We start from the raw sequence: 11,903 nt of genomic DNA on the forward strand, positions 1-11,903 counted from the left end.
AATAACCACCAACTGCAAACATTAAACGAATGCAGGTGTTGGACTGAAGAACAAATTGGGTAAAACTAAATAATTGGCAGCAATAAGGACAGCTAACTGGAACAAGAGAAAACACACATCTGGGAAGAACCACACTTGTAACAATCATGTTCAAACACAGGCAGAAAGTTACAGTTCAGCTGTCAGTATGAACAAGCTGTATCAATTGTCACGGTTAGGATTTCACAAGGTTAAGTGCAGCTTTTAATGAAGGAAAGCATTTTCTCCTTTTCCATTTTCTTCCCATTATCAAAGAACAAGTGCAAGATTTCTTACACACAGTAACACAGAGGTGCCCACTGGAGTCAAATGACAACGAAAGTTCTCCTCGGTTTTTCTTCTAAGTAACTCTTGCAAGCAGATTTTTATTAAACCCAAATCACTGACTATACAAGTAACTTTGCATTCCAGACCTTTGTAAAATATGAAAATTAAGAGCTATATGCCCCAAGTTGCATTAAAATGTCAAAATGCGTGAGTGCATTGTTAAAGAAAGTGAATAACAGCAACTCCCACAGATTTCACAGTTGATGCTAGACACCGATGGTCTTAAAAAGCAAGAAACCAAAACACAATACAAAACCTCACTACACTTTAGAGTTCTTAGAGATGCTGACATAAACCCAGTACTACCATCAGTTTAATAAACACCTCTGAAAATACGACAACAAAGTGCACAACTATGGAGTTTTATCACTGATGTTCTCAAGATGCAACTCTAAGGCATAGGATTTCTAAAAGGCAAGTCCTGACAGCAGCACAGATTCAGAGAAAAAGAAAAAAATTAACACATACACACGTCTGTCCCCCTACAATTTACGATTATTTTCATGTCAGGTTGTGTACCATCCACAATTCCAGAGATTGAATGACAGTGCTTAGTGCTATCATAACTCTCAACTTGTTCTGAAATAAGGGAAATGTATGAGGAAGAGACAGTTTCTAGCCCCAGTAGGAACCAAATAAAATCCCTTACAGTGAATTCTAATCAGACACCAGCAGCACGGCTAGCTGATCCACAGCGAAATGAATATGACAGACTGGGAGATATGATGTCAATGGTATAAATTACTGCAAGTATAGGAATTATATCTGGAAAAAGGAAAGAAATTGCAGAGTTTGACAGTACATGTAACCTATCTTAAATGCTACAAACCAGAGTAATTTTAAAGGATTAAAATACACCTTTACAGTTTACCATCTTTGAGAAAGCTGGGGCAGCCTCTGTATTTTGTGCCTGTGATTTACAGGGTCCTATTCTCTGCTAGTCTCTCTCTAATTTGTCTGCCGGATCTGATTACCAGATGGCTAAAATAAATGTATTGTGTTCATTCATGGTAACAGAAGTTGTCTTTAAGGGTTCTGTCACGGCTTCACTATCTTTTCCTTTGTACCTACTCCTCCCTCTGTGAATTGATTAGATTTCAGAGCTAAGTTTCATCTGAGGGCCATTCTGCTGAATGCTGCATTGAAAGCATATTATCTATTTCTAGGAAGCACATACAGATGACCACAGGATATCAGAGACCTGTCCTAAAGCAAGAACTGCCCTGCTCTGCCAACAAAATAGATTGTTTGATAATCTCGGGACATGGATTTCCAGGATAAGTATCTGTCACTGACACACACTCTAATGCAATCCAAGAAATAGGTGACAGTTGGATAGAAAGAAGGAAATGAAAAGCAACATATGCACAGCGCAAAGTCAAGGAAGGTAACGAGACTAAATTGAAGACAGACAACAGCAGACAAATTAATGACTGGGAGAGCTACCCTTCACCTCAGGAGTGGCAATTGCTCACTACATGGTTTTGTGTAATCTGGTAAACCACTACAGATGGGCAAGTAAAGAAGCTAAATGAAAGAAACGAAAGAAAAGGGCATGAACACACTGTAGCATGAGGAACTGTGTATGGTCTACACATTGTCTCCTTTCCTTAAGTAAAGTTACACATGCAATTGGTAATCTGAAGTGATAATACTGTCCTAGAAATCTCTTAGATGAGCCCATCCTTGAGCACTTTTGCTACACATGTGAACAAGGTTCTTTACCCAACACATCTCCTCCTGCAATCAGATGTGTTCCTAATCTGAATTCCATTTTGTAAATATCTAATATGATTTATCAGCACTTCAATGTTATTCATCTATCCATTATCACATGCATATCTTGGGGTTTATTTTCAGTTTAGTACAATAATTCTCTGTCTGTTAGTTAAAGCTTGGATGGCACAGAACTGGCATTTGAAGAGCTTTTTATATATACGAAAATCAGTGTAGTGAATCACGTAGCCAATATTTAAGTGATCAAACTGACTGAACACAGAGTGACTTCAGCACTAAAATAAGGTGAAGGCTATATCTCAAAAAATACAAACCTGTTTATAACCTCATGTAACATTGCCCACTTTTCCTGAAGCATCTCTACTAAGTTTAATTTTTCTAATTGCACACTGGAAGCTTCAGTGGGAATTATATTTAAGCATGGTAAAATAAATTTTTTAAAAATATAACCCAGACTTAGTGCAGTATAACCTTTGGTAACATTTGTCAATCCTCCTCTTTATTTAAACTATACTTTTAGACTTTCAAAATTTTCTAGCCCAAGAGCATTAATTGCCAAGCATGGCATTTGGAAAATAAAGAGCTCAGAACACTTGAAAAAACAGAAATTAAAAAAAAATTAGTAGGCAATACACCTATGTATTTCTTTAACCACAGCACAAACATATGGTCGTAGCAGTGGGATATATTTTCTTTGTATACTGAGAAGGTTATAAGTATTTTTGACAGTTATAAAGGGGCAGTCTTTGCCATACACAAGAATCAATAACAACTATGTAAAGCCTACAGCAGTGCACACTAACAGGCTGTAGGAGACATTAACACTACCTAAAAGAAATAACTGTATTTTCAATGAACTTGTTCCTCCTGGATAATCAATTTTTTACACTTCTTACCAGCTGTTCCCACATAGCTCAGGTAGCAGAATGGAAGCAGCTGTCATACAGAATCCATATATTACATGCATGTTATGAGGTTTTAATCTGTCATAGATGTTTTATGTTTGTTAATTTTGATCGGTCATAGCAACTTGAGAGCAAGATGAAAACAAATTCACTACTTGATGTAGTCTACACAAATACATTAATCTGGCTTGATTCATTCTGAATGGTAAAAAAAGAATACTAATTGTGAATCTGCTAATGCCCCATCCTCAAAACCCCTTTATTCCAGAAGTAAGATTTCATCATTAAAATCAGTTTGCCCCACCGCCCACATTCAAGAGATTTGTCACAATCATTGTTTCTGAAATATCGAGTTATAAGGTGCCGTAGTAATTACTATGGAATAAATAGCAATTAAGATTGTTCACACGAATAAGCTCAAACTGTTTGCAGTGAATAATTATGCTAATAGTGTTTTTCTACATAATTTGTGCATCCTTCACAACAATTTACTAGAAAATGTAAAATGTAAATTTGATGCACTACTACAAAAGCTCTGAAAATATGTTTAGTTCTTATGATTTTTGCCACTAATTTAAGAGAGCACACAACTAAAACATACTTCTACATTTGTACTTCTACATTTCTGCATCTAGATTTGAAGAAATCAAACTATGCTGAAACTGAAGCATTTTCTTTCCTTGTATTCCTATGAAACCATCCTAAACCACATGCAACAGACATACTCACACTGCTTAACAATATTGTAACACAAATTAGAGCAATTTGAAAGAAGCTGAACTTACTGCTATATAATAAACTTTAGCCTTTTCCACCAGCTTCCAGTTCTTCTCCAAATCAAGATGCTTTTCCTTCTTGTAGCAATTAGCAGCAGCAAGGTTTGCTACAAGAGACCTAAAGTGATTAAAAACCCCAGACATTAGATCCTCTGTAAATAACACTGCTACAAATTTATCACAAAGAATGTAATTTCTCTAAGATCCTAAGGAACATAAAAGCAATTACAAAGAGAACCATAAAATACATACATGTCGTTTGACCATTTCAGAATATTTTAAATAATATATTAAAATAATCGATTAAGCACAATTTAAATTTAAATCATATATTAAATAACATATTTAAACCATATATTAAAAAACATAATTTAAATCCAGATATATAGTTTATGTAGCCTAACACTATTATATTGTTCAGGTGCCTTCATTTGCTTAGAATCAACCTTTTTTGCACTCTGGGATCAACTCCCTCTGTATGGTTTAGCATCTGCAGATTTCCATTAAAACTATTCTAGTACCTGACACCCTAAGAAAAGTAGCTACTCCAGTTTATCTGCTGAAAAATATTTTCCCTCACTGGAAGCAAAACGTTGATGGACATTTAAGTCTTGCTTTTATAATTTTCCAATGAATAGTTATATTCTTTAAAAAAGGGGGTTATTTGGGTTTTTTCCCCCCATTAGGTTCATATTTTCCTTTAGCAAATAAAAAAGGATCATGTTGCTACTTTTAGATGATGAACTGTTAAAAAAACCTTTGGCTTAGCTGTATATTACTGGAAAACTACCAAAAACTCATTTGTACTTCCTTCTTCCCTAACAAGTTATAACACAAGCCGTGGGACACAACTTCCATTAGCAAGAACAAAAATACTTGTATCATATTGCCTGTTACATGCAAGATATACTCTATTTTAAATCCTCTTCTTCACCCACTCAATTCAGCCTTATGAAACACACAAAACTTACAGAGGTACTCCTAAAAATAGGTCACAAATAGATGGTTATGCACTGGCTCTCCACTCTGGCTACCATGACCAAATTCTTCTGTGCAATTTTATAATGAGAATGTTTCATAACAAGCCGTATTCAGAGAAGGGGAGTTGGGGAAACAGCTATTTCCATGCTGGCATACAGAGTTGCAAATTTCATTTTTAAGATTTATTAGTCATAGGATGCCCTTTAACATTAACACATCACTGTTTTGTGATATTTAAGTACATTAGTCAGACTGAAAATGTGTAGTTACACATACAACATATGGCTATTGAAAACTTTGGCCTTCTCAAGGTGCATACGATTGGTGTTGTATGCATCATCCTCTTCCATATAAATGCTACTACAATCCAGAGACAGTGATTAGCAAATTGCTAATCAGCTTCCACCAAGTTATGCTTCTGGCTCCCGGCTGATTACCATGTACAGGTGCTAGGAGGTAAGTAAACTAGGAATTCTCAAAAACTTATTCAATTAAAAAACCAAACAAAGGCCAAAAGAATCTCTTATGAAGACAGCAACCAAATCTCCCTGTAAACTTTCTGAAGCACCCCTCACTGACAATCCCTGTAAGTTAAATAGATCAAGTGTACAAAAGTTAAAACAAAGTAGACTGTCTTTTTCTGAATATATAAAAAAATACAGCTCTGTGTCATTTCATCCCATGAACAGTCTTGGGGCTTATCTTTTTAATTCAAAAGCCTAAAGGCAATTAGAACTAATGTGAATTTGGAAAATTAAAAAAAGGAAATAAAGGAAAAAGACTTGTGACAAGTAGACCAAGCCTCTGCAGCAATCCAAGTAACAGGGCAAGAAGTTTCATTCTTGATGAGCATTAGCATTTCAAAGACAAGAAATTCACTATAGAATCAAGTAAGTCCAAGAAAGACATGTGCATAACTGTGGCAATTTTCTGTAAATCAAATTTTAAAAGCAAATTAAATCTTTCAGTTTTGGCAAAACCTAATTATCTATCAAGGATATAGCTGGAAAAAAATCTTCTCTGTCTATGTATGTTGCTAAATGAAAAGCAATTAAGTTCCAGAAAACTGAGCAAAGACTTTCTATATGTTTCCTTTCACTTACCACATGCCCCTGAAACTGTAAACCTAGCTCTCTGTGGTTACATCCAACTGTAGAGATGCTCTGCACATATGTGTAATAAAAGATTGCTACACTGGAGACAAAGCACCAAGCTTTTCCAAATTAAAACTGTAAGTCTGACAGCACTGAGTTCAACATGTGGGACACAGACAGGGTAGATATTTTTTCAATGAAATACAATAATTGGAGACAGCCAGAGTGCTTCGATGGAAACAGCTTAATGGACACACAGTGCATGTGGGCATTTCTAAGCAGAATGCACAAACAGAAGTCACAGATTTTGATGGAGCATAGGTACTACTTTAGAGTTTGATCACGTGGTATGATTTTCTTGAAAGGCTTTGAGAAAACAAAGTATATTAGTATTGCTTAATTAGAGAATTAGGGGTGGAAATCATGTATCAGCTCAGAACCCTTTCCTGCAAAAAGCTAGACAGAGTTCTCAGAAACAAGAAACATTCATATTGGGACATCTGGAACATAAATGTACACAGCCACTTCCTGATAAAACCATGAGTGCTCTTAGCCAGCTCCTCCAAAAGAGAGAAGAGAGATGAATTACCCAAAGAAGGAAGTTAACATATACCTCAGCTGGAACAAGAGATTAATCAATAAATAGAGTTATCAGCCAGGGCCAGGTTGAAGAGATTCTTACAAATATAGAAAATGCTAAAACCCAAGAAACAATCACAGAAACAATTACAGATTAAGAACAAGCTTGCTCTCACTAGAAGAGGGGTGACTGCACAATGAAGCCCTTAGCAGCATCCATCAGCTATTTTTTCTGACTCCTGAGGAGCTTGAACTCCTGCCACTCTCAAGCATGCTCTAAAACATTGAGATGAAACCGATCTCTACATTTTGAGCAAATATTTGATATTAAGAGAAAAAAGTATTTTATGTTAGCAAACCAAAAATACTGCTTAATAAGAAGTATTTGCAGACACTTTTTAAGAACAAATTTACCTAAACATCTAAATTCCATTGAGATGCATGTTTTTCCTGGATTCGTGTTGTATGCCTACTCGCAGTCTTGAACTCAGTTGCTCATCATGTCATCTAGAAAATGGTGATTGCTGCAGGATGCATACACAGACACCATGTGACCAAAGAGAGAGAATTACAGAGCTAAAACATCGCTATTGCTTGTCTTCTCTTTGAAAAACTGAATGTGGATCTTGTAGATGAAGGGGGAAGTCCGTAGACATAATTAATGTCAAAACTCCAGATGAAGATGAATGAACTACCTTCCTCCACTAAGCACGCACATTCATTCCTGAGAGTAAGATATTATGCACGATATGAAATTGGGAGGGACAGGTTGATAAGCTGGAGGACAGAGCTGTCTGTCATTCAGTGGATCTTCAACAGCCTGGAGAACTGGGCTGACAGAAAACTTGAAGATAAATGCAAAATCATGCCACTAGTATGGAATAAATACCATGCAATGATATAGGCTGAATGTTGACAGGATACAACACAGCTTTCCAGAGAAGGACCTGGAGATGCTGGTGGACCAAGCTGAGAGCATGAGCCAGCAGTGCACTACACAGAGAAGGCTAATCACATTCTGGTCTGTATCAGCAAGCATGCAGCCAGGAGGATAAAAGAAGTTATATATTCAGAACAGAGGAAATCCTCTCTTCTGGTCTCCAGACCTCATCTGGAGTTCCATGTTGAGCTTTGAGCTTTCCATTACAAGGAAGACACTGACATAATACAGTAAGTCCAGCCATCAAGATTATTAGGAGACTGGAACACTTAACGAAGGCAAAAAGACTTGGGAGAACCTTAAGAACAGGTACCTAAGGGGAGACCTTCCTGCTTTCTTCAAATATCTAAGGAAGGTTTACAGAGAAGATGGTGTCAGACTATTCTTGAACACAAGAAGGAACAGACACAAGCTGGAAGAAGGAATATTCCAACTGGGTATCATAAAAATAATTTCTTCCATGAAGAGTGATCAGTTTGTCCAGAGAGCTTGTGCAACCTCCATCCCTTGAGATATTCAAAACCCATCCGGACAAGGCCCTGAAAAATCTAACTTTGAAGCTGGCCCTGTCTTCTGCAGGGGTTTGAACCAGACCTAACTAAAATTTTTCCAGGGTTCCACATGTTATATGGAAAACACTCCCTCCTCTGACTCTCAGTTCAATTCATGTTTCTGCCTACTGCCTTTTCTAATTCTACCCGAAACATTCACCAACTTCTCAGGAAGTTTGGTATGGATTTTAATTGCAGGACTGTTATCTAACCTTAATAAATTCTACTAACAAACTCCTGATACTGCTTTGAAAGAAAAGAGCAGTTCCCCAGGACCAATGAAATTGAAAATGACAGAGGAAAACCAAAGAGGATGATGACAGATATTCTGATCTTATTCTGAGCCAAAAAGAAAAAATTCTTCAGGGTAAATGATAACATTTTCATTATTGATTCAGTATGTAGTATCAGAAAATTTAGATACTGACAGAAATCAGGAAGGGTTGACATGTGCTGGGCACACCTCAAGATTAAGGCTGACCTGACTGGTTTCCTTTGATACCTTTAAAATATTGTCAGAAGGTAATCAGCAAAAGAGTAGAACATAAGTTCAAGTACTGTGGGTAGATGGTAGAAAGAAGAAATCAAAGGTTCATGCTCAAAATAAATTACTATTGTCCTAATTATCTCTTTCTGAAAAGCTTGGTTTTTATCAAATTTACTACAATGCCCAAAACAAATCACTCTACAAACAGGTTCATACTTACAGAATGCTCCAAAACAAATCAAAATACCAGAAAGACCATTGATCATAGTCTACAAATACATGAAAGGCTATATAGAGTTCTGGAGACGTGATTTTTTTCATATATATTTAGCAAAGACCATCCAGGAAAAAAGTAGCAAATGAAAACATGAAAGACAAATTCAGAAGAAATTTTTAAAATGTAGACATACAGAATTACAGATAGTAGATGAACTTCTCAATAAGTGCAAGAGTAAAATAAAAAAAAAAAGCTTTTTCTTCCTCTCGTATAAAATCAAATAAACCCTTTCAATATGGCAATATGCTAACACCCATTCTCGTTAAACACACTATCACCTGAAGTACATCCCTCATTTGCCAATCAAGTATATGCCTTACATGACAATCAGCTTGCAGATACTTGTTAGCCAACGTTGTCTCCCACATATTTTCTCTCTCTAAAGCAACTGGAAGCTATAAAGTTCAGAAAGAAGCAGTAGAGTATTATCCCACACTTTCTGGCCATAATACAACTGCTGTTCTCCAAAAGTGTATTAATAATGCCCAGCCCCATTTATGGCCCAGGCAGTCTTGTGCTGTCTCAAACTAGGGCTAGTATGTTGTTTATCATTCAAATTGCAGTTTTTCAAGGCTGGATACTCCAAACCATTTAGGCCACACACACTAGGCCAACTGCATTTGTATCTTCAGAAAACATCAAAGGCCCCTGACCTGTTATCACTAGTGATGCAGGCAGCACAGGTTCCTGTTGGCTCTTCACTCTGCTCATAATAATGGGCATCCACGTGAGCTTCCTCAGCCTTCTTCTTCAAGATCTCTCCAAATTTATCTTTGCCAATGCATCCAAAGAAAGTTGCAGCTTTGTAAGGGCTCTGAATCATCCACTGCAGATTGACAAGAAAAAACAGACACAAAACAAAACCAAAGTTAGCATGCCTAGTAGATTAGTTTTGCCATTTTTTACTCTCTGCTCACCATATTTAACTCTGTGCCTACAGTGCACTTTGACATACAGAACACTTTTATGCCTGAAGTAAAAAAATCTGGTACAGCAAGGGAGGGAAGGGCAGCAAAGAACACAAAATTTACCCACTGAATGTTTCACACCTAATGTAAAACTTAAATACATGCAGCTTATTATCAAATAATGTAGATTAGTATGTTTTTACAAGGCATTTAAAAGAAGTTCCCTTGCTCAAAGGAGATGCCCCTCACTAACATTTAATCAATATATGGTATCGTCAAAGAAAAATTGCAGAAAATACAAAAGAAAGAAAGCGACAAAACTAACCCAAAAAACCCCCCAAAAACATCCCACAAAAACCAAGAGATAGCACATAAGGAGCACAATACATTTGAAAAACCTAAGAAACATTGTGCAACATTCACAATACATATAAAAATTAAATGGTACTGAAAATAACCATTTGTGTCTACCATTTAATTACATGCAAAAGAAGAAATGCTCCCTACTTACATTGTTAAACCACACATAAAAATATCTATTCCAACTTTATTAAGAGCAGTTCTGTCACTTGAATTGTAAAGAGAGAGCATAGCTGCACACTGTTGCTAAGGTGCCAGGTTATTTCATACAGCTCCTCTTTTATTAATACAAAATATGTTATCATTCAGCTGTAAATGTAACTCCATTTTGTACTAAGTTAAAAAATAGCATTTATCAGCAATGTGAAATCAAGACTGAACTACAAAAATAATTGTGAAGAAACAATCATAGGCCTTACGCTGCTGGTGGTGAGTCAACCAGCTGAAGTCATTATAATTCACTCTAATTACAGTCAGAAAGCTTATCCACTCAATCTATAGTATGAATTAGAGGCTACATCAATTTTCTGCTATACTAAAACCCTACTTATAATTGTTTCCTAATCAAGATTTAAATAAACGATAATGTCTCCATTACAAAGCAGCATTAGTGGTAGCTGTGGGTTGTAGAAAGGTCAAGTAACTAAGTTGCGAATACATACTTAGTCACATTTTTATTACTTCCAACTCCAGAGGGGACAGAGAGAATTAGAAAAAAAAAATCAGGCATGTAAAGTCTTCATTAATAAGGCAAAGGTGGACAAAAGATATGAGGTCTCTTTTCTGCAGTAATTTAATATATATATATAGGTTTAAGGCCACAGAAACGTTGTATCATCAGATGGCAGCAGCGCTCAGTCTCTCACTCATGAAATGCACACTGCAGATGCTCTGCTAATCTATTCCATACCACTCTAATATAAATTAAGAAAACCCCTAATAAGAGAATTGATACATTTCATACACATTTGCACAGTGTTCATTTAGGATGTCTCAGGAACAATAATCTTTTATACCTGGAGGTATGGTTAAGTAGAACAGATTATTTAACAAGATTAAAGATGTTGTGACCTACTGTAAGCAAATATGGAACAAATTTCCACACTGATAAGAAGTACCTGAAGCCTTGTGTCAGATGCAAGCATGCCTTACTGTCATAAACAATAATTAACAGAGATCACTATGAACTATGCTTATCAAAGCATCAAACCCCAAGAAATCTTACAAAGACATGAGACTTCAAACTGCACCTTAGGCTTACAACATTTTATCAAATGAGGTAACTTTTCTGTACTTTATATATAAGTCTGACAACATTTGGAGCAGTAGTAAGTAATATTTCACATAAATCTCTGAAAAAAGAATTTCTGTTCAAGTATCACAGTTTTGGCTATTGGCAGCAGCTCAGTTTGAAGTCAGATGTGATACATGCTATATATAAGCTGCCACAATCCTTGTTTTAAATTTAAGTCAAGTTACACTTGAATCAAAATTCATGATCTAGGAATTCTTGAGATGAACCTCTGTATATTGTGCAGACCACTTCTTCCACTAGCAGTGGTGCTACTCCTATTCATGATTACTTGAAACACAGGTATTATATGCTGAGGGAATACTCCCACTATATAGCTGTTCTTTTCGTTTGAGCATCTGAGTTAAGTTAAGCAACACTGAGGAAGAATGAAAAGTAGTTCAGCAGTGTTTCTGGAAAGATCTCAGATCTCCAGTTACCAATACTTCCAGTTTCTTGGAATTGTCTGCACATATTCCCACAATAATGGTGGTGAGGTGTTGCCACTTGCAGAGCTCCTCCAAACTGATCCTCCTTTCCCCAATAAGGGCAAAACCAGACATCACATTACAAACTTGAGGAAACTGAATGGTAGAAGTATCTCTGTGGTATATAACTGAACTTATACCTAGTGGAATGAGTCACAGCAGG

General features: G+C 36.3%; 1 protein-coding gene across 1 annotated transcript in view; it reads right to left on the reverse strand.

Moving 5' to 3' along the window:
• Positions 1–3,793: 3,793 nt before the first annotated feature.
• The window catches only part of LOC103803991 (adenosine kinase-like), a gene marked incomplete at both ends in the record, with an annotated part of 58,843 nt that continues 50,733 nt past the window's right edge, over positions 3,794–11,903 (reverse strand). The window contains 2 exons of the mRNA XM_009076576.1: positions 3,794–3,902; positions 9,347–9,519. Coding sequence (XP_009074824.1) covers positions 3,794–3,902; positions 9,347–9,519 — 282 coding nt within the window. The remainder of the gene's footprint in view (positions 3,903–9,346; positions 9,520–11,903) is intronic.

This window comes from Acanthisitta chloris, unplaced genomic scaffold (assembly GCF_000695815.1).
Source record: "Acanthisitta chloris isolate BGI_N310 unplaced genomic scaffold, ASM69581v1 scaffold10236, whole genome shotgun sequence".
Classification (NCBI taxonomy): domain Eukaryota; kingdom Metazoa; phylum Chordata; class Aves; order Passeriformes; family Acanthisittidae; genus Acanthisitta; species Acanthisitta chloris.